This window comes from Dama dama, chromosome 18 (genome assembly GCF_033118175.1).
Source record: "Dama dama isolate Ldn47 chromosome 18, ASM3311817v1, whole genome shotgun sequence".
NCBI classification, from domain to species: Eukaryota; Metazoa; Chordata; class Mammalia; order Artiodactyla; family Cervidae; genus Dama; species Dama dama.
In genome coordinates this window covers 83,186,651-83,209,219 of record NC_083698.1, presented here as the reverse complement: position 1 = coordinate 83,209,219, position 22,569 = coordinate 83,186,651, and the positions used below count along the sequence as shown (strand labels likewise).

The 22,569-nt window shown below is 41.5% G+C and overlaps 1 protein-coding gene across 8 annotated transcripts in view; it reads left to right on the top strand.

The window, feature by feature from the left end:
- The first annotated feature begins 4,733 nt into the window (after positions 1–4,733).
- Positions 4,734–22,569, top strand: part of CADPS2 (calcium dependent secretion activator 2) — a 555,077-nt gene continuing 537,241 nt past the window's right edge. For all 8 annotated transcript variants that reach the window (XM_061165698.1, XM_061165697.1, XM_061165696.1 and 5 more), the window contains exon 1: positions 4,734–5,180. In XM_061165698.1, the coding sequence (XP_061021681.1) occupies positions 4,845–5,180 (336 nt within the window). In that variant the 5' untranslated portion in view covers positions 4,734–4,844. The remainder of the gene's footprint in view (positions 5,181–22,569) is intronic.

Genomic DNA, 22,569 nt, shown 5'->3' with positions numbered 1-22,569 from the left:
CTACGAAGCTCCCCTGTCCATGGGGGTTCTCCAGGCAGGAATATTGGAGTGGGTTGCCATTTCCTCCCCCAGGGGATCTTCCCATCCCAGAGATCGAACCCAAGTCTCGAGCATTGCAGGCGAATTCTTTACCATCTGAGTCACAGGGAAGCCCATTTACTCTATACAGGATAATCTTTTAGTACTTTGGATATATTATCTTATTTAATCTTCACAACAAAAGTTTAACTGTATCTGGCATGTGTAACAGTGTAGACTACTAATTTTTCTAATCAATTTGTGCTGATCATCTGCATATATTTTTACCCTTTATTTGTAAAAAGTGTGTGGGGGGGTCACAGAACAATCTTTGCTAGGATTCAAATTCTAACTTGAAAGGTGAGAAAGAAAAAGCTGAAAAAGGTGAAAAAAAGAAAAAGGAAAAGCAAAGGAAGTAGAGAGATGTCAATGAAGTTGCCAGGAGGATTATTGCCTCATAAGATATACTCATCTTAAAAGTTTCAAAAAATGTGTTGTTTTTTATCTTACTTTTACAAATGCATACTTTTTTATTAGCTAGGTTTGTGAGTTGACATTTTTCTCATACATATTTATGAAACTGGTCCTTCCATTTGACCTGAAAAAGATTCCTCTGTCTGTTGTAATATAATTTTAGCTATAACTACAAAAAATAATAGACTTCCAAAACACTTAAGGAATATTTTGTGAATTTTTTCTCTATTACCACAGGAGCATATATTACCATAACTTCTTATTTTGTTCATGTCTGTTTCACATGCACCCCCTCAGGGACTAAATTTTACTGTTTCTATCTACTCAGAATAGTGCATAGCCTAGAGTGGGTGCCCCCAAAATGTCTGTTCAGTGAAATTATGATTTCATCTGTGACTCGAAAGAGTTAATACCTTTCTTTCAGGTCAAATGCACAAATCAATTCTCAACTAGAAAACAGACCACCTATAGCTATTCAGGTCACACACCTGTTTCCTTAAATATCACTGCCAAAACATATTTGATATTCTATTTTATTACTGTACATCCATGTTACCCTAGCATTAGAGGTGTTTCATTAAAAAGCAGTATAACTTTCATTTGTTTTTATGCTCATCTTGACAAAAATAAAAATGAATCATTGACTAAAGTGTATTTTGTGTATTTATGAAATGGCATAAAACAATCATAGTCTTATGTTAGTTAGGCATCATTTATTCAATTATCCCAGAGCATCAACTGATGTTATAATTACCTGAAAAGGTAATATTTAAGGTAGAATTTGGCAAGAACATTAGTGTAAGCACAGAATTGAAAATGTTAATTAAAAATTATTAGGGCTCTGTTTATTCTTAAAGATCAGGTTTTCTTTTCAGATTCCTTTTCTTCAAACCATCTCTATTTAGGAGGAGAGGTAGGGAGGGTTCCTCATAGATGCATCATTGGCCATCTTCTCACCATGAACGCGTTTTCCAGACCTCATCATCCATATCTGCAACTTCAACTACCACCAACATGCTGATGATTTCTTTGCCCAGGTGTGAGTAACAGGTTTGCGTTTCCAAATGGGTCTAGGAGCACTCTGATAAGCTCCTCAAAACCTGATGTTTCTCCATACCTATATGTCCCCTAGAAGTTCATATTTCATCTGTTCTCAGTTTGTCATCATAGGAATGATGGGAACATCCTGGGAATCATAGTCTACCCTTGACCCTCTTCCTCAGCATCTCATACATGTTTCATTAATTCCTTTGTCCATCTCTTAAGCTTTCCTCCCTTGCTCATTTCCATCTTAAATTCAAGCCCTCATTGTATCTGTCCCAGATTTCTTTGGTAACTAATCTCAATGGTATCCTGCATCTTGTTTTACTGCCCTTGTATTGCTCCAGATTGACTCTTAAGAGTTACAGATCACCTCATGTTGTACCTTACAGTTTACTTTGTGTGTATTCCTATTTTCTTCAGGACATAGTTTAAATTCCAAAGCATGGCATACAAGGGCATGGGCATCTGCCCACCATCCTTCTGCTCAAGGCTGAATTTGCCTCTATCTGCTCTCTAGCCTCATCTTTCCTGTCTTCATATGTAGCCTTTATTTGGGGCATGCTAATTTGTTTGCAGTTCTCCAGATGCGGAAAACAATTTCATACCTTTGCAAATGTGGTTGCATGGTCTATAGTGCCCTCACTCCAATAGCTATAAATCATTCTTCAAAACACCTATCAAGCATATGGGAAGCCTTCCCTTACTCAAACTTGAACAAGGTATTTTTTCTCTGTATTACCATTATCTGCCAGGTTATCAGACCTATCACTGGATTGCAGTTCTAATATTTATTTTCTGTTTTTTTCAATGAATGTTTTTCTCCTCTGTCATTCCCTAACCTGTAATTTTCTAAAGGTCAGAGACTATCTCTGGTTCTTCTAAATATACCCTGCATAGTTTCAACAATGTTGATTTCTTAACCAATATAAGTTTCATTAGTTAAATTCTTAAACAGTCTCTTTGTTGTTTTGGATATTTCTTTAATTTATGCCCTTTAAGCCATTTTCATCTTTATAGACACTGTATGTTATTCTACAAATTACTAGGTATTTTCCAGTGGGATTTCCAAGGCTTGGAGAATCTTTAATTCAATAACCACTTTTTAATAGGAAGAGAATAATAAGCTATCACATCAAGCAATTTTAACTAATTAATAAAGGAAACAAAAAATACCTTTCCTTGGCAAGAAAAGGAAGGGCAATAAAGCTGCTCTATATAAATTACACTTTTGTGTGCAATTCTTATTTAAGTTATCCATTTAATAAACATCATACATTTAATATATTGATTTATAATTAGACAAATTGTAATAAAAGCTACTATTTGGAATTAGAAAAGATTCAGTCTGTTGTGTCCTAGTTTTATTAGTTGTTGGTTCTGCATGAAAGGGTTGTCTAAGTCTCAGGATCCTTATCTGTACAATGGAACTAAAAATAAATGTGATCAGGTCTGTAAAGGGCTTAGAGCAGTACCTGGTACAAAGCACTGTAACTAATAATCCTCATCACCTATCTCAAAAGGCTACTTTGGTGATGTTATTCGCCAAGCACATGTACAAAACTTTGCCAGATGTAATGTATACAGCATTAGACACTATAACTTAAATGAATAAGCTTGTTATTTATGATTTACCCTGCCAAAAATGAAACACTGTCTTTAAATACATCAGTTTTTAAGATTTGTGTTTCTTGGCAGTTGGAGCTCGGCCAGCTGAGCAACTGATGTGTCACACCCTCAGGAAACACCTTTTACCACTGTGGGCATCATCAAGGATTGATAAGTAGGCAAGTTCCCCCCAAAGTAAATGCCTTTTTGTTTTTCCACGTCTAAGGACACTATGAGTAAATGCTGAAGGAAAGGCTCCCTCATGGATACCTAAGTGTGGAAGTGGCTGCAAAAACCAAAAGCTCCTATTTGGCCACGGGGTAGACAAGCTCAGAGCGGAAGTTTTACCTGCCCGGTGATAATTGCAGTGAGCTTTAATTGCTTCCCCGCCAATTTGGCCACTGCACACTGCACCTTGAGTTGAAGGCACTGTTTCCCTATTTCCTTCTTTGTCCGGATTAAGAACACAGGAAAAATCACAGAAAGAAACTCCTAGGTGGTTCTAACACCGGGACTGAGAAATCTGCGCAGATAAGACAGGCTTCGTGTGCTGCAACGAGACGCCCACTTGAGGCCGGAACCAACAGTGACCAAGCGTGTGCTTCAGTGCGCTGCGGACTCTTCCAAACGCTAACAGCACTGGACACCCGGCGTGCGCTCAAATATTTACTAAATAAATGTCCACACCGCACACCTGTCTTCAGTCAAATGCATCCCAACCCAGAAAATAATCAAGCTATGTGATTATTATAGAGCTGAATCAGACTGCCATTTCGCAAATACAAAACCGATCTTGCTCATGCATCTACAGGAATAAAGACGGTTTAAGAAGAAAGCCTCTCGGGTTTTGTTTTTGCTTTTCTTTTCAAGAACATTCCTCTGACTTTTACAATATGGACTTCACCATAGCGTCGGACAGCAGCAGGGCAAGAGACTTTATAAAGTCTCTTCCCAACGTTATTTGGAGGTAAACGGCTCCGGCCGCACTTTTCCGCGCTAGGGTTCAATCCTAGGTATCAATTTCAGGTCGGAGACTCCCGTTCTGGCCGTTCCCCTCACCCGGGGAGGTGGAAGGGGGCAGCTCTCCTGGCCCCCTGTCCGCCTGTGCCTCAGAAAGCTTGCGGAAGAAAAGAAAGGTGGTGATGGCGAGGTCACGGCCATCTAAAGATCCCAGGTGGGCGCACACAGAACCACTAAGCTGAGCGCCTCCGTATCTTTGCGAGTCGCGCGCCCGGCACCCACCCAGGCACCCTGCCCGGGTCGCGGCGGCGGCGCGCGCACGCGCACTCCGCGGCCCCGCGCCCGCTCCTCAACATTCCATTCCACGTGTTGCTTGTTGTAGGCGCCACAGGTTCCCCACCTGCGCCGGGGCGCTCGGGCGGCCGCGCCTCGGCCGGCGGAGGTTGGAGAACCGAGAGGGCGGCGGGGCCCCGGCCCGCTGAGCAGTTCACGAGGCGCTCGGGCTGACTCCCGACGCTAACTCCGCCTATTTAATCCCGGCGGCCCCCGCCCGCCCCTTTCGCCCTGGTGGTAGGAAACACTCCTGGATCCAACTCGACGTGTCCGGAAAGCCTCGGTCAGTTTCCCTTTCGTTCTGCGGCCGCAGCTGCCAGCCGCTCAGCTCGTGCAGACCCGCGGGCGCAGCCGCCGAGAGTGAGGCGCCTAGGGGGCCGCGGATCGCGCGGCGGGGCGCCCCAGGCACCATGCTGGACCCGTCTTCCAGCGAAGAGGAGTCGGACGAGGGGCTGGAAGAGGAGAGCCGCGATGTGCTGGTGGCTGCCGGCGGCTCGCAGCGAGCGCCGCCGGCCCCGGCTCGGGAAGGGCGGCGGGACGCGGCGGGGCGCGCGGGTGGCGGCGCGGCCAGACCCGTGAGCCCGAGCCCCTCGATGCTGAGCGAGGGGCGAGACGAACCTGAACGGCAGCTGGACGAGGAGCAGGAGCGGAGGATCCGTCTGCAGCTGTACGTTTTCGTCGTGAGGTGCATCGCGTACCCCTTCAATGCCAAGCAGCCCACCGACATGGCCCGGAGACAGCAGAAGGTGAGTTGCTGCAGGACCCGGCGTTTCCAACCTCCACTTCTTCCTCCCTGCGCTTTTCTCCTGGTGGAACTCTGGGGCCCCTGCCCGCTGTCCTTCTGCTGGACACTGTGTTTTTGTTACTCTTGGAGGGCAAGGGACTCTTTGGGGGGTGTGTGTGTTGGGAGGGGGGGTTACAGTTCTTTAGCCCGCCAGGTATCGGGTTGCCGCGGACGCGCCTTCTCCCCCATGGTTGGTAGAAGCGGTCAGTTTGGCATCCATGGGGCCGAAACCGGCCCGGCGGTGCGACTGTTGCACCCGGCGAGCTCGGCCCCTGCCGGATCAGGACGCAACTCCTGTCAACTTTAATTTCAAAACAGCCGTGGTGCTTTCCTGTTCACTTAGTTTCTGCTAGAGCAGGGCTTTACCCGGGTTCTGAATGAGTGTGGGATCTGAGCCAGAGGAAAGTCTTCTCTAGGGAGAAGGTATAGAAATGTTCCCCCAAACAAAGCTAACCTGACAAGTTTTCCTGTACTACAGTACAACTAGGACGTCAAATCCTAAGGCAGAAGAGTGTGCAGCTTGGAGAGTGGCTGTGGGTTAGTAATTACTGGTCCCGGCAGGCCTTAATGAAACATGCTATTGAGGAAAAATAGGATTGGTTCATGACCACTTCAAAACAATGCACTACACACCCCCGCCATTCCCAAAGAGGTAAGGCATTTGTTTCAGGTGAAATGCATGCCAGCTTTAGTTTTGAAACAAGACCCCCAGGAGTCTAATTTTGTAGCGGACAAAAGTAATGACTCAAATTGCCCTAATTGGGTATATGTTTTCAATAGAAACTAAGAAACCCTCTTAATAGAATGTGAACCTAGAAGGTTCGCTGGAAACCCGCACCAGTCGCCTTAGCTTGGGGCAGGATATGAAGACCCAGAGAGACTGTAATTTGCCCAAAGCATGCCTGGTTGCACAGAGATTTGTTTTCTGAAGCATTAACCTCAGAATGTGAGGCATTTCTTAGAAATTTGGAGCACTTCTGAATTGACTTGTGAAAAGCTGTATTTCAAGAGTAAATTGCGGTCTACCGATTACCCTTCACCCCCATTTACCCAGCTTCTCTAAAACAAGCCTAAACCAAGCAGCTGTCTGGAATCAGTCTCTGGGCATGCTTATGGGATGATTCTGTACACTTGGAGACTTAATTACCCAGACCCTTCAGGTGCCTAACCCTCTAGGTAACTCAGTCACAGCATGCTAGAGCTGGAAAAGAAACCTTGGGATCCAGACAGGCCTCTCATTTTGGAGACGTGTTTGAGTAACATGTCCTATTGCCTAAACAACTGGCATGATCAGAGCCACCATTCCTGAGGTCAGTTTGGAGGAAGTTCCCTGTGGAGTTCTTGGAACCTTCCATTCTGCTCTCAGGTAAGTACCACGCTGTTCTCTTTTGCTTGCATTGGGTTGCATTGCAGTCACTCTGCCTCTCAACTCTGTAGGTCAAGTGACTTTCAACTTCAGTAACTACTCTAAAATTATAACTAAATTTTGATGTATGTTGTCCAGTTATATTAAGTTTATGACTATCATCCAGTCTCCAGTACGTCCATTCATATTGCATCTAACGTTATTTTTGGTATTAAAGTATAAAAATAATGTGTAATGAAACCAAGAGACTATTCCTATCTGGAATATTGTCACTGAAGATGCTTTTGCTATGTCACTTGCTGGTAGCTGACTCTTACTGTGCATACTTGTTGCATTTTGTTAGTAAAACAAACACTCCCTTGCTTGTTCAAATAGTAGAGATTTCTCTGACTCCTCTTGTTTAAATAGGATGTTTTTCCAGAAATTATTTGAATTGGCAAACAGGTGCAGTCACAATACCGCTGAGGAAATAATTTTTTATAACATCATTCAGAAGTCATCAAAAATAATTACAAACAGCAAAAAAAAAAAAAAAAAAAAAGAAGCAGAACTGTTTGTGTTCTGTACAAGAACACTTGGAAATTTGTTTCCCAGATAGTGAGCATTGAATGCTGTCAGATAAAGTTTTGTGAAGTATTCTTAAGGGGGGAGGCCCCCAAACAACTTAAGTGTTTCCCCTTATTCAAAAAGCCCCACACTTTTTCTTAAAGCATGTTGCTTGCTGAAGGGAGCTGGAGTAATTCTTGGCAGTCGGGTTCCCTCCTAGGACAAAATGAAATGGGAATTTAACTATATCCCTGTGAATTTTATGCTCAAGCCAGTAATTAATGCCGGAAACTTTGTCTTGAATTATACAGTTGGGTTATATAAAAGAAGTAACAGGATAATTGCAAAATCACTAATCCATTGTATATTTTTATTCTGTATCTTGAAATAGACATCTAGTTAAAGGATTTAATAGCTTAAATTGTTGTCATTGAAGTGCATATTGCTGCTTACTCACTCCTCCTAACTTGAGAATTTAGAAACAGAGAAACTGAGATCTGAAAGGGTCTTCATCTTTAAGAGAAGAAAACTAATCACAGGATGGTAGTAGTCTTATTCTGGCGGTCAAAGCTCTCTTGATATTAGGTTGAGCGAGTTGGTTGAGTTTCTGTGAACCAACTGAGCTGCAGTGATTTTTGTTTTCCCACTTGGCTAAAATGGCCCACAAAGCTACCAAAAGGTTGTATCCATGAATTGAAAAATCGTAGTGGCATTAAACTCGGTTGACTAAAACATGTCTGTCTTTGCTTTTGGCTGGGAAGTTTCAGCTTAGAATAATAATGGTGGTTGGCTTATGCCAGTCTAACTTAGGACTTTACAGAAAATTCTGGAAGTGAGTGTAGAAGCGACATTGACAAAGCTTTCACGAGGTGGTCACACCGCCTAAATGGTTCGCGCATGATACAAATGTGAAGTAACAAGCAGCCAATGGCAGAATGACTTCAGTTGTGACTGATGCTTCAGTCTCTGCTTATTTACGTAATCTTTGCTCCATCAGTTAACAGATAATGATGAACCTTGGATGATTCCAGATCATTGGTTAAAGGTGGAATCAGTGTTGAAATTAGGAAACAACAGATAAAGCTAATCAGTTATTACTTAATAAAGGCAATTTGTCTTTGGACATCAGTTTTTACTTCATAAAGGCAGGTTGTCTTTGGAAAACATTGAGACCCTAAAGGAGAAATACAGTCCATAGTGGTTAGAAGGTAGGGGAGAATCTGATGAACATAATGACCGCCATAGAAGAGGTTAAGTATATTCCATAGCTGTGGGCTTACAGATTGCAGGTCTCAATTTATAACAGATTTCAGGTGTGTATGAGTTTTGGTTGGCCACTCCATAGGTTTTTAGTCAGTAAGTTGCTTTTTCATTATTAAATTTAGTGACAGTCAGATATTAGAGCCTACTATCTTAAACTAGAAATAATGAAGAAGGAATTTAAAAGATTAAAATGGTACCTGATAACTCTCCATGGGATTCATATACCCATGTTCTTTGCATTTTTATGTGTCTCTGTAATCTTACTAAACTCCTTAAACCTCCTTATGTAATCACTCCCACCACTTTGCATAATTTTCCACACTAATTAAGTTTGAGAAATGTATACAAATAGTGTGAAATCGCAGATGGCGGGGAAGTAATCTCCTTTGGTAAGACTGATCACGGGGCGAGCATCATGGGCAAATAGTATTGGCTGGAGTGGCACACAGTGGGGTCTTGCCTGCATGTCTCGCATGCGAGGGTCAGGCTACAGTGAGTGGCTGCTTTTAGCCCTCTTTGGAAACGGGAGTATTTTCTGTGGCTTTAACAACAACAACAACAAAAAAAAAACCCCGACTTCTCACTGCTTAGGTGATATCCAAGCTCGGGGAAAGAGCCAATTTTATGGGGGGGAAAAAAAAGCTAGATTTATAAACTCCAGGAATCACATACATTATGCTAGAGGTCATTGTGTGTTAGTGCTATGTTGTGCCATCTTCAGGACCTAAGATGTGACTGAGGCCTGGTATATAAGAACCTAGCAAATGCTTGTTGGATACATGAAGTGTCAGGTTTAGTCCATGTTTCAAAGACTTCGTGAGGTGTGTGGGCTTAGTCATTGCCGACTCTTGCCCACCCCATGGACTATATAGCCTGCCTGGCTCCTCTGTCCTTGGAAATTTCCAAGCAAGAATACTGGAGTGGGTTTCCACTTTCTTCCTCTAGGGGGACCTTCCTGATCCAGGGATCAAACTCCAGTCTCTCGCATCTTTTGCTTTGGCAGGCAGATTCTTTAACACCGAGGCCCCTGGGAAGCCCCTCAGTGAGGTATAGGGTGGCAGAAAGAATATAGAGGGAAAGAGTCAACTTCTCTTCTTGGAAATTAATCTTCCTAAACGTGTTTTGAGACCTCTTGGGCTCATCCCACCCTCCACAGTTCCCTGACCAGGGATCGAACCCAGGCCCCCTGCCTTGGGAGCATGGAGTCTTTAGCCACTGGACCACCAGGAGGGTTACCCCACCCTCTTAAAGAAAGCCATGAAAACGATCACACCTGCTGCTGCATGACTAACGACTTCACAGGGTTTTCCCAATGCCACGACCAAATCCAGGGGGACAGGCAGCGTGGAAGCCCCATGATGCGCCTTTCTTGCTTGCAGGGTTCCAGGAGATACGCTGATAGTCTAAAAGGTCCAGCCTCTCAGGGAGTTGGGGTAATTTATGCTTTACTACTCAGGCTTTGGTTCTTTATGGGGCAAACACAGAAGGGATGGGTTATGTTGTTTTTTGCTGCTTTTGATAATAGGGAATACATTGTCCTATGGGGAGTAAGTAGGAAACCACACATTAAAGTGAAACCTCAGACTGGACTTACACAGTATCTCAGAGAAAAAAAGTGCTGCTGGTTTCAACTGATTCATCTATCCCTCCACAGGGTATCTTGGGACCGCAGCACTTAATTTGGCGGAATGAGTTGTGCTAATGAGAACTCAAATGGATTAAGTGATGTTGGAGTTTGCGTCTTTCAAAAATGAAATCAGCAATAATTTCTGATATACATTGACTGCTTATAAAGTGAAATAAAATATTGTGTGTATCCCCTCTTCAGTTTTAAATGGAAGCAGTTCCCTCCATTTCTACACTCACAAGATAAATAGCATAGTTTGTAAAGTCATTAAAGACCTTCAAAACAGAATTAAAGCCAGTTGCCAGGTTATTAAGTATGGGAATTATGAATGGAAAATCCCATCAGTTATAATTTTCTATGAGGCAAGCCTCTTGAGTTATTGTGCTGCTTTTTATGCATTTCAAATTAGACCTTTTTTGGGAAAGAGGGTGGGTCTCGTCATATGTTACTGCCATTTCAGTTTTTAGCCTAGGGAAAAAAAAACCTAATGATATCATTAGAACAGATGATATAGTCCCAAGGTTTTAAGAGTATTCAAAAATCAAATCATGAAACTGTCCCAAATCTATAACATTTTTTAGGACCAGTGTTTAAGTGACTTACATGTTTTGATATGATTTCCTTTTTGTTATTGTTCAGTCATGGCTGACTCTTTGCAGCCACATGCAGCATGCCAGCCTTCCATGTCCTTCACCATTGCCTGAAGCTTGCTCAAACCCATGTCCATTGAGTCAGTGGTAACATCCTACTGTCTTGTCCTCTGTCGTCCCCTTCTCCTGCCTTCAATCTTTCCCAGCATCAGGGTCTTTTCCAGTGAGTTGGCTCTTTGCATCAGGTGGCCAAAGTATCGAAGCTTCAGCATCAGTCCTTCTAATGAATATTCGGGATTGATTTCCTTTAGGTTTGATTGGTTTGATCTCCTTATAGTCCAAGGGACTCTCAAGAGTCTTCTTAAACACCACAGCTCAAAAGCATCAATTCTTTGGTGTTCAGCCTTCTTCATGGAAAGACAGAAAGATACAATTTCCTTTCTTTACAAAAACAAAACAAAACTTGGGATTCTTCTCCTTAGCTGCACACTAGAATCATCTGGAGAGCTTTTTAAAAAAAATCCCGATTGTACTGCAGACTAATTGAATCAGTCTCTGGGGTTATAGTCATAAAACTTGCCAGGTGATTCTAGTGAACCATCAGACACGAGATGCCCTGTTTTAAAGGGAAACTACAGGGAAATGACTTACAGCTTGTGTCTGTGTCACCTGGGCAAGGTGAAAGTATTTGCAGTAGTGAGTTAGATTGCTCAATCATTAAACCCATCTTACACATGAAGGAAAAGGTAATAGGGACACTCTAAGCAAGGAACAAAAAACACATCAGTATTTTACACTTTATTGAATCGATAGCGGGAGGGCAGTGCATATTTGGACTTTTAAAAGGTCTTTAATTTGATGAAATGTCATAGGCCATTAAACTGCATGCACAGTTGTATGATTTATTTGTTACAAAACTGTGGATAGATTGCCAGGTTCGCAACAGAAAATACAGCAGGGTAAACCTGAGTGTTTTTCATTAAAAAATTAACTGGAAAACAGAATATAGTGAAACCTCAAGTTGGAGTTCACACTGAGAAATGATTAACTGCTTCCCAGTGGCTTACTGGGATAGAACCCACTTTCCAGTGCAGGAGACACAGAGACATAGGTAAGATCCCCGGGTCAGGAAGATTCCCTGGAGTGGGAAAAGGCAACCCCCTCCAGTATTCTTGCCTGGAAAATTCTGTGGACAGAGGAAGGCTACGGTCCATGGGGTTGCAAAGAGTTGGACACGACTGAGCAATTGAACATGAATGCCTGAGTGAATTTCGCAGCGATTTGCTCCTAGGAGATCGTTAGTGGGTGGCATTTTTCTTCAGTGTGTGCGCTAAGAATGTATATGGGTTTTTCAAGAAGTAAACTTTAGAAGACATTCTCAAGTAATTGTTTTAAGTGAAGTAATTGCAAACTAAGGACTTACCTGAGAGTGTCTTTATTTTTGTACTCTTTCCAAAATTCTAATATTAGGTGGACAGTTATAAGGAAAGCCTCCATTTTCCTCAAACTGTGTAACTTAAGTCTTTGGTTTTCCTTTGGGAGCCTTCGACTTTGTAGAGCATCATTGATGCTTTGCTTTGCTTCTTGAGATTTTATCACATCACTTTGTAAACTTTATGGTTTGAATATTTTCATTTTATAACGTCCAAGTTAGTAATGAATTTTTATGATGAAAATGTTACTGGGGCAAAGGGTATGAATAATTAAAAGGCTATCTTTCTCAATCTGATAGCTGAGATGATACTTAATTTGCTCATTTCTGATTGCTTGGGAGGATGAATGTATATGATCTGATCTCCTTTCCCCACTTTTCTATTGAGATCATGGTTTTACTTATTAATGTGCCCCCTTCATCAGTATATTCCTTTAGGGAGACCATTTATGTAGTCTGCCTTTCATTTTGTTTTTAGGTATAGTTCAATTGATCTTTAAGTTTCTTAAAAACTTATTTCTCATTTATGTTCTTAGATAATCAATTTCCCATTTTGAATTAAAGTTTGAATCAAGGAGTTGACTTTGCTTTTTTCCCCAAATAGCTCAGCTGTTCTTGAAGCCTAACTTTTGATTAAGCCTTATTTTCATTACTAAGGTGTTCAGTTCAGTCGCTCATTTGTGTCCAGCTCTTTGTGACCCCATGGATTGCAGCACGGCAGGCTTCCCTGTTCATCACCAACTCCCAGAGCTTGTTCAAATTCTTGTCCATCGAGTTGGTGATGCCATCCAACCATCTCATCCTCTGTTGTCCCCTTCTCCTGCCTTCAATCTTTCTCAGCATTAGGGTCTTTTCAAATGAGTCAGTTCTTTGCATCAGGTGTTTCAGCTTCAGCATCAGTCCTTCCAATGACTATTCAGGACTGATTTCCTTTAGGATGGACTAGTTGGATCTCCTTGTAGTCCAAGGGACTCTCAGGAATCTTCTCCAACACCACAGTTCAAAAGCATCATTCTTCAGTGCTCAGATTTTCTTTATAGTCCAACTCTCACATCCATACATGACTACTGGAAAAACCATAGCTTTGACTAGACAGACCTTTGTTAGCAAAGTAATGTCTCTGCTTCTTAATATGCTGTCTGGGTTGGTCATAACTTTTCCAAAGAGCTAACGTCTTTTCATTTCATGGCTGCATTCACCATCTACAGTGATTTTGGAGCCCCCCAAAATAGCCTGCACTGTTTCCATTTTTTCCCCATCTATTGGCCATGAAGTGATGAGACCAGATGCCATGAATTTAGTTTTCTGAATGTTGAGTTTTAAGCCAACTTTTTCACTCTCCTCTTTGACTTTCATCAAGAGGATCTTCGCTTTCTGCCATACAGGTGGTGTCATCTGCATATCTGAGGTTACTGATATTCCTCCTGGCAATCTTGATTCCAGCTTGTCCATCATCCAGCCCGGAATTTCACATGATGTACTCTGCATATAAGTTAAATAAACAGGGTGACAATATACAGCCTTGATGTACTCCTTTCCTGGTTTGGAATCAGTCTGTTGTTCCATGTCCAGTTCTAACTGTTGCTTCTTAGATTTCTGCATACAGATTTCTCAGAAGGCAGGTCAGGTGGTCTGGTATTCCCATCTCTTTCAGAATTTTCCACAGTTTGTTGTGATCCACACAGTCAAAGGCTTTGACATAGTCTATAAAGCAGAAGTAGATGTTTTTCTGGAACTCTCTTGCTTTTTTGATTATCCCGTGGATGTTGGCAATTTGATCTCTGGTCCCTCCGCCTTTTTTGATAATCCTTCATTATCAGAGTTTGCTCAAACTCATGTCCGTTGAGTCAGTGATGCTATGCAACCATCTCATCTTCTGTCGTCCCCTTCTCCTCCCGCCTTCAATCCTTCCCAACATCAAAGTCTTTTCTAATGAGTTGGCTGTTCACATCAGGTGGCCAAAGTATTGGAGCTCTTGGCATCAGTCCTTCCAATGAATATTCAGGGTTGATTTCCTTTAGGACTGACTGGTTCATTAATCTACTTTTTCCTATTGCTAGTACCATAATATTTATAACTTTACCATAATTTAATATCTGATGGAAATCACTTTTGGCTTTACAAGGCTTAAGCTTCTTTCTTTCCTATTCATTCATCGTGTGAGCAAGGCATTTCATGTCTCTGGGCCCTTTTTCATTTGTAAAATGAGAATAGTGATCTCATAGAATTCCTGTTATGATTAAATGAAATGATGTATATATTAAGTGCTTAATATAGTACCTACTGGGTGGATTAGATGCTATCATTTTTAATTAATCCTGTTTGGGAAACTTTTTTATTCCATTCAGTCTTCTAGGAACATAGCATATCTCTTCAGTTAAGGCTCTTATGTCTTCACGATTTTTTTTGTCGTTTTCAATATATATAGACTCTTTGCCTTTATAATCAAGGTTATTCTTAAGCATTCATGTTTTTTGTTTTTATTGTGATAGCCTTCTCTATTATGGATAAATGCAAAACTCCTTTTTGATTACAGCTGGTTACATTATAGTATACTTCTGATTGATTTAGTAGCTAGTATCTAATTCTTCTAGATTCATCTAGGTGAGTGAATCATCTGCTGGTAGTGATAAGTTCTGTCTGGTTCTGTCCCATAACTGTACTTGTGTTTCACAGGACACTGTCCTGATACTGTCCAGAACAGTATATGTACTTGCTAATCAGTACTTTTGTCTTGGTCCAGGGTTTCCTGAGAACTCTTTTTGATAGTATTCTGCCAGTGAATACTTATCCTTATTTTAGGATAATTATTTTTATTACATTAGGAGGATAAAATATCAGAAATTAACTTTGAATATTATCACATTTCTTTTCTGCATCAGTTGAAGTGACTGCCTAGTTTTACTTTACTGATATGATGCATTTCTAGGTTTCCTATTAAACCATACTTGGATTTCTAGGGCATTCTCTATGATCTGATACTTGGGCTTTGAAAGAAAGAATTCATGAACTACATCCAGAACCTATTTTTTATTTTTTCGTTTCCTTAGTCTTTTAGATTTTTTTTCTTATTTCAGGTTGAATTGTGATGATGCATAATTTCAGAAAATTGGCTATTTCTAGATTTTCATGTATACTGACATAGAGTTGGGCATAATTCTCTCATTTGCTTGCTTATTTTTCTCAATATTCAATGTGTTAATTCTTCAGCTTTTAGCCTCCCTTAAATTCATTAGATATCCCAAAATCATAGTTTTTACAAATATACATGTTAACTTCATAAATTCAAAATAAAATTTAATATTGATCATATAATACATAAAAAAAATAAAAACATAAATCATAGGTCTTAAGGGGGTTGGGAGACATAAGGGAGGAGTACTTTCGTTTGACTTCTTAATTAGAATTACTTCCTGCTTTGTAGTAAGAATGAAAGTATTCAAAGCTATGAATTTACCTCTAGATATGCTTTGAGACCAGTTTGTTACATAATGGAGTTTTATCTTTTGGTAAATTTGTTATTACAGATCTTAGTTTTTTCTTGAGCCAGTATTTGATAAGAGTATCTGAGAATTTCAACTGTTAAGTTTTGTTTTCTTTTTAGCTCAGTTACTTAGTTGTGTCTGACTCTTTGCGACCCCATGGACTGCAGCACGCCAGGCTTCCCTCTCCGTCACCAACTTCCGGAGCTTACTCAACTTGTATCCATCGAGTTAGTGATGCCATCCAACCATCTCATCCTCTGTCATCCCCTTTTCCTCCTGCCTTCAATCTTGCCTAGCATCAGGGTCTTTTCTAGTGAGTCACTTCTTCGCATCAGATGGCCAAAGTATTGGAGTTTCAGCTTCAGCATCAGTCTTTCCAATGAATATTCAGGACTGATTTCCTTAGACTGGTTTGATCTTGCAGTCCAAGGGACTCTCAAGAGTCTCTAACACCACAGTTCAAAAGCATCAATTCTTCAGCGCTCAGCTTTCTTTATAGTCCGACTCTCACTCCATACATGACTACTGAAAAAACCATAGCTTTGACTAGACGGATCTTTGTTGGCAAAGTAATGTCTCTGCTTTTTAATGTGCTGTCTAGATTGATCATAGCTTTTCTTCCAAAGATATTTCTAATTTTATTATGCTGTCAGTGTGGCTCACTGAGCTATTTCACTGTATATAACTAGTATTTTTACATTATAAATTATATGTAGTCTGACTTTAAGATGTAAAGTTTTATATCTAAATCAGCATTATTGTAGTAACCGTTCCTATCTGGTCATCTTTGCAATAACTAAATTATCCTATAATTATGTGGACAGCTGACCCTGAACAACATGGGTTTGAACTGCACAGGGCCCATCTGTACACAGTTTTTCCAGTAGTAAATACTACTGTACTACCTGATTTACCATTGGCCTATGCAGAACCTCGGATATGGAGGAATGGAGAGTTGGAGTGCTGGCTATAATACTGTGCTGATTTTCAACTGTGTCAAGGGTCAGTGCCCCTAAGCCCAGCATTATTCCAGGGTTGATTGTATTTTCAATTTATCTTGCATTTCTAGAAGTGTTCATGAGTTTTAATGCTGGATTCTTTATATACTTAGGAACCTTTATACTATTACCAGTGAAAAGTAACTCCCTTTGATTCATAGTGTGTTGAGTAAAGATTCTATTCAATGTTTTATCCAGTTTTAGCATTGCAGCAACTTTCTTTTGAAGAGTTTATCAGATGTATTGTAGGTATCCCGAATACATACACACACATCCACACTCATATGTTCACCTGTATATACTTACAGGCATTTGTATACACATTATTTGTGTGTGTATGTATGTATGTGGGCTTCCCTGGTGGCTAAGTCGGTAAAGCACCTGACTGCAATGCGGGAGACCTGGGTTTGATTCCTGGATTGGGAAGATCCCCTGGAGGAGGGCATGGCAACTCACTCCAGTGTTTTTGCCTGAAGAATCCCCGTGGACAGAGGAGCCTGGCAGAGTACAGTCCATGGGGTCACAAAGAGTCGGACATGACTGAGTGACTAAACACATGGACACATGTATGTATGTATACATTTTGAGGTTATTTTGTATTAAAAATTATTACAATTTTTACCTAGTCTTTGTTTTTTGTAAAAATGTTTTAAACATTTTTAGTCATTGCCACTATGATATATTTAATCTCATTTTCTATTTTCAGTGTTTTGTTTCCTTTGCCCTTTATTTTGTCTTTGCTGTGTGGCATTTCAGCTCTCCCATTCTGGAGCTAGGGACAGGTAGAGTGATGTATAAATCTTCTTTTGTCTTCCTCATGGTCTTCCCTGGTGGCTGAGGTGGTATAAAATCCACCTGCAATGTGGGAGACCTGGGTTCGATACCTGGATTGGGAAGATCCCCTGGAGAAGGGAAAGGCTACCCACTCCAGTGTTCTGGCCTGGAGAATTCCATGGACTGTATGGCCCATGGCATCACACAGAGTTGGACATGACTGAGCAACTTTGACTTTGCCTTCCTCATGGTTGTGCTTAATGTTTTGATTCACTGGGCAGAGCACACTTGTTTTAAGAGGCTGTGTCTCCAATTTTCTTCATGGATTTTGAAGTTAGTGGACATTTCTCTGGAAAGTAGGCTTTCATTTTATATTTAGTCTGCAGTGTTTTTACAAATTTTATGGATCTGTATATTTTATTGGAAGATGGGAAAAATTAAATTCTGCCATGAAACCTGAATTCTTACTATTTTAACAAATTTAGGGAAATATATTCCAAATCTTATTTAAGGAGATGAGAATGTTATTTCAGTTCTTTAGAAAAATTCCTAAGACCAAAATGCTACTGTAGTCAAAAGGCTTACAAAATACTGAATATCATCAAGAGCAGTTCTGAAATATAACAGGATGAATCTAACCTACATTTGTGAGCTCTGGTTTCCTTAACCAGAAGGATTGCCTATGTTGTTGAGCAGTGGTTAAGTAAGGAGACTGAGATAAAGCACATTCTTGTTCTTCCATCTCTGCTTCAACTAGGGTCACACTGCTTCTACATATTAGAACAACATACCTAAAATGATAGAAGAGCAGGATGACCTATCTAATTATGAAAAATTTGTGATTTGAGAGTAAAATCCCATAAGAATTTCGAGAGTTTGATCACCATGTCCTAGAATCCTAGGGTTTCGATTTTATTTCTCCCTTTTATTTCCTTTCACATATTTGGGACAAATGATGGAGGATGTATGGTTTAATCCAACACAAATCTAATCGGTGAGGTGTGGACTCTGTGGTCCTTCAAATAAGTAGAGATCAAAGGACAGTTGTTTGGAGCTCAGGGGAAAGATTTGGTTTCAAAAGGTAAACTTGAAAACTGTCCTGTGGATAGTAATCGAAGTCATGGGCACGACTGTGGCCAAAATAGAATCCAGTAAAGAGGTTTTAATGACTTAGTCTTAAAGAACTTCAGGATTTAAAAGACAAGAAGGAAGATTGAATTGGCAAAGGAAATGAAGAAGGAACAGCCAGGTCTATAAGAAAGTTAGGATGACCTTTGTCACAGAAGCTAAGAAGAGCTGTTTCAATAGAAAGAGGTAGGAAATGATGTCGGATGTTCAGAGGTCAAGTGTAATAAGATAGGGATTGAAAATGTTAATTGAATTTAGCAGTATGAAGATGACTGCAGTATTGCAATTCAGAAGCTGAATTTCACAGCCCAGTTTCTCAACTGTTGCTTTCTAAACTATATTTTGTATGCTGAATTCACATCTGATGAACAGCTTGAGTTGTAACACAGTGACTTTGCCACACAAAAGGTTCAGTGTTTGCATAGACTATTTTGTGAGGGACACTGTACAAATATAAATGTGTACATGTACATGCATATGTATTTGTGCTTTTGTTTTATAGAAGTGAAATGAAAATTATTAGTGATAAACCTCGATTTCAAATATGGAACAGTTGAGACAGATCACGAAATATGCTGCAACTAGCAAATCTTTGACATTAGTTGGGTACTTAAGTTTAGCTGTTCATCCCTTTTGAATGAAATGATCTCAGAATTTGTGCAAAGGCTGGAATGTGTAGAAAGTGGGATAAAGGACTTCTATGGTGGGTCCAGTGGCTAGGATTTTGAACTCCAAATGCAGGAGGCCCGGGTTCGATCCCTGTTCAGTGGGCTGGATCCCACATGGCACAACTAAGACCTGGCATAGCCAAATTAATATTTAAAAAGTAGGATGAAATCAGGCTGGTAATATTTTTTAGCCTGATGGTAATTTATCTCTCCCCTGTTGTCCCCTTCCTCTTTGTTTTACTTTCCCACTTCCAGTGTCTATCATGTTTATGGGAATCTCGTTTGAGAAGAGTGGGGTTCAGCCTTTCCTCGTCCTCTAGATTGCTGTCTCCTTATCAGTAAAATGAGGCTTCCCTGGTGGCTCAGTCGGTAAAGAGTCTGCCTGCAATGCTGGAGACCCGCTTTCAATCCCTGGGTGGGGAAGATCCCCTGGAGAAGGAAATGGCAACCCACTGCAGTATTCTTGCCTGGAGAATTCCATGGACAGAGGAGCCTGGCGGGCTACAGTCCATGGGGTCACAAATAGTTGGACACGACTGAGTGACTAACACTATCTGTAAAATGACGCATACTTGCTCAGTAAGATGCTGTGGAGATTACATAAAATTTCTGAAAAGTCCTTAGCACATTACCTGGCATGGAGTAGATCTGCAGAGTTTCCTTTCTTTTAATTTTCATTCAGTACGGAATTTTCATTCTGTAAAGTGTATTTCTTAGCTGTCAAATACTGAGGCTATGTTTGAACAGATACCGTATACTAGGCCCAAATTTAGGCATTGAGAGTACAGGTGTAGACAGGAGAGCCCCCATGAGACTTGTATTCTCGTAGAGGAAATGGATCATTAACATATGTGTATTAAGAGATACTGACTCTGGGGAGGGATGGAGGCATTAGCAGCTATTTCGGGTAGGGTGGGCAGGGAGTGCCTCTAAGGAGCCAACAGTGGTTGAGCAGCACTTGAATGAAGTGAAGGCCTGAGCCTCTTTATGATGGGGGGTGGGGGGGAGAAGGACATCCCAGATGGCATTTATAGCAAGTGCAAAGAGCCTTGCAGGGGAGTAAACAAACTTGTCTTATGAAGAACAGCTTGAGGTCTAGGGTGTCTAGGATGGAGCTGAGAGAGGGCGAGTGGGAAGTGATGAGTCTGGAGAAGTTGGCATGGGTCAGCTTTGTAAGGTCTTTAGGCCAGTGGTCCCCAACCTCTTTGGCACCAGGAACCAGTGTCATGGAAGACAGATTTTCGGTAGGTAGGGGTGGGGGAAATGGTTTCGGGATGATTCAGGCGCCTTGCATTTATTGTGTACTTTAGAACGCTGTCACTGATCTGACAAGGGGTACTCTTCCACGGCCTGGAGGTTGGGGAGGCCTGGTTAGGCCATGGTAAGGTCAGAATTTAAGTGAGGTGTGAAGCTGTTGAGTACTGAGCAGGTTCAAAAAGTGATCTGATTTACATTCTAAAACCGTCTGTATCTGAGAGTAGCCAGTGCCACTGCATTGCACAGTTCAGGGACCATCATTTACGCCTCGAGGTCATCCAGCCTTGAGAACAGGCCGTCAAGGCAAGAGCGGAGGTCTGGCAGTGGTTCCGGTTTGAAGAAGGTGGTAGCCTAAAGGGGAGTAGAAGATATCCGTAGTATTTGCTCACCATTTTTTAAGTTCATGATTATATTACAATGGACAATATGGAAGTAGTGTTATTTTGAAAATTATAAGGTGTTGTATCTGTTTAAATTTATCTATGTGGTTAAAAATCCAAGCCTTTCAAAACTTGCAATAAAAAGCAGTCTCCTTTCCCACTCTTCCCCAACCCCAGGTACAGTCCCCATGGGAACCCTTTGACTCTTTTCTCTGATGTTTTTAATTCTTCTGGTGCATTCTTTATACATTGGAATAAGGTGCACAAATCACTTTTCCTCCTCCAGCCTCCTCACATGTCAACCATTACTTTCTGTAGAAGGGAAGGGAGGAGGTCAGAGAGGTCGAGCTCACCTGCAAGCACCTGGCTCACTTGCTTCTAGTTGGAATGTGGTTATTTACCATTATTGGTTTCTGATAGTTGACTCCAATAAGTCCACAGACTTCTTAGCTAAGAGCATGGCTACCTTTTCTCATTTTGTTCTTTTTTTGGTTAACCGTGGGACTGGGCATGATTATCTGCAGAGAGTTTTGGACGAGAACACAGCCCAGGGGAATGTTGACTTTATTTCTCACACACGAGAATGGGACTGAGTCCCATGAGACCATAGGTCTTCAGGAGAAATTACGCAGGCAGTGTCTTTGTCCTTACAGAATTCAGAAAGTCAGGCCATGAGTGGCTGAGATTTGCTGCGAAGAGCAGACCGTGAGTCTTGGCAGACTGGAAGCAAGTATGTGGCAGACAGATTGTTGCCCTGAATTATTAGGGTTGTCAATGGCCTTCAGGAGAACAAGCAGGGAATTCCCCGGTGGTCCAGTTGTTAGGATGCCATGTGCCACTTTGATTGCTGGGCCAGGGTTCCATTCCTGGTTGGGAAACTAAGATCCCACAAGCTGAGAGGTGCAGCCAAATGGTTTAAAAAAAAAGAGTCAGGGTCTGTTCTATTTCGGCCTCTGGTGGCTGGTTAGAGCCATAAGACTAAGTTCAGGCAAGTGGGGTAAAAATAGAAGTGATCTGCAAACCTGGGCCTTTCCCAGAGGAGGGACACACCCTCCCTTTTTCCCACAGGCTGGAATCTCCAAGTCAGCCACTCGATCAGCCATGTGGATGAGGACATAGTTGCTACTTGTTGAGGATCGCAGAGCATCATGTCTGGGGAACTTGGGGCCCTCATCACTTTGCAAGGAAGAGCTGCCTGCCACATGCTCAGATCTCAGAGAAACAAACTTCTGTCATGTTTGTGCTAATTTTAGGTGACTTGATTTTGGTTATAGTCTCTGCAGCAGAGGATGAGATGGTTAGATAGCATGATGGATTCAATGGACATGACTTAGAGCAAAATCTGGGAGATAGTGGAGGACAGAGAAGCCTGGCAGGCCACAGTCCCTGGGATCACAGAGAGTCAGACGTGACTTGGCAACTGAAGAGCAGCAACAAATAATCTCCGTCGTATCCACATCATATCTGCAATTAGCCTTTTTAATTTATGTAATATACTCATCCCTCTATTTCTCAGTTTTTCATCTATAGCCATTATAGCTGTACTGTTCCTGCTGTTAGTGTTAATTACTTGCTGTTCATTGCCTCCTCTTTGCTACCTTTCTAGCCTAGCTTCCCTGGCAGCCTTTGTGGCCACGTCACAAGGTTCTGGGGTAGGAGACAGGAGACAGTGCTCTTGTGGCTGAGGAAAACACTAAGGGAATTTGAGACGTGGGGTCAGACACACTTGATTCTGAAACCATTGCCAGCAGCACCAGCAGCCAGACTTTTTCTGTAAGGAAAATACCCGCCCCAGGTTGCTAATCTTACTTCACATTTTGTAAGAATCATTAAGTTC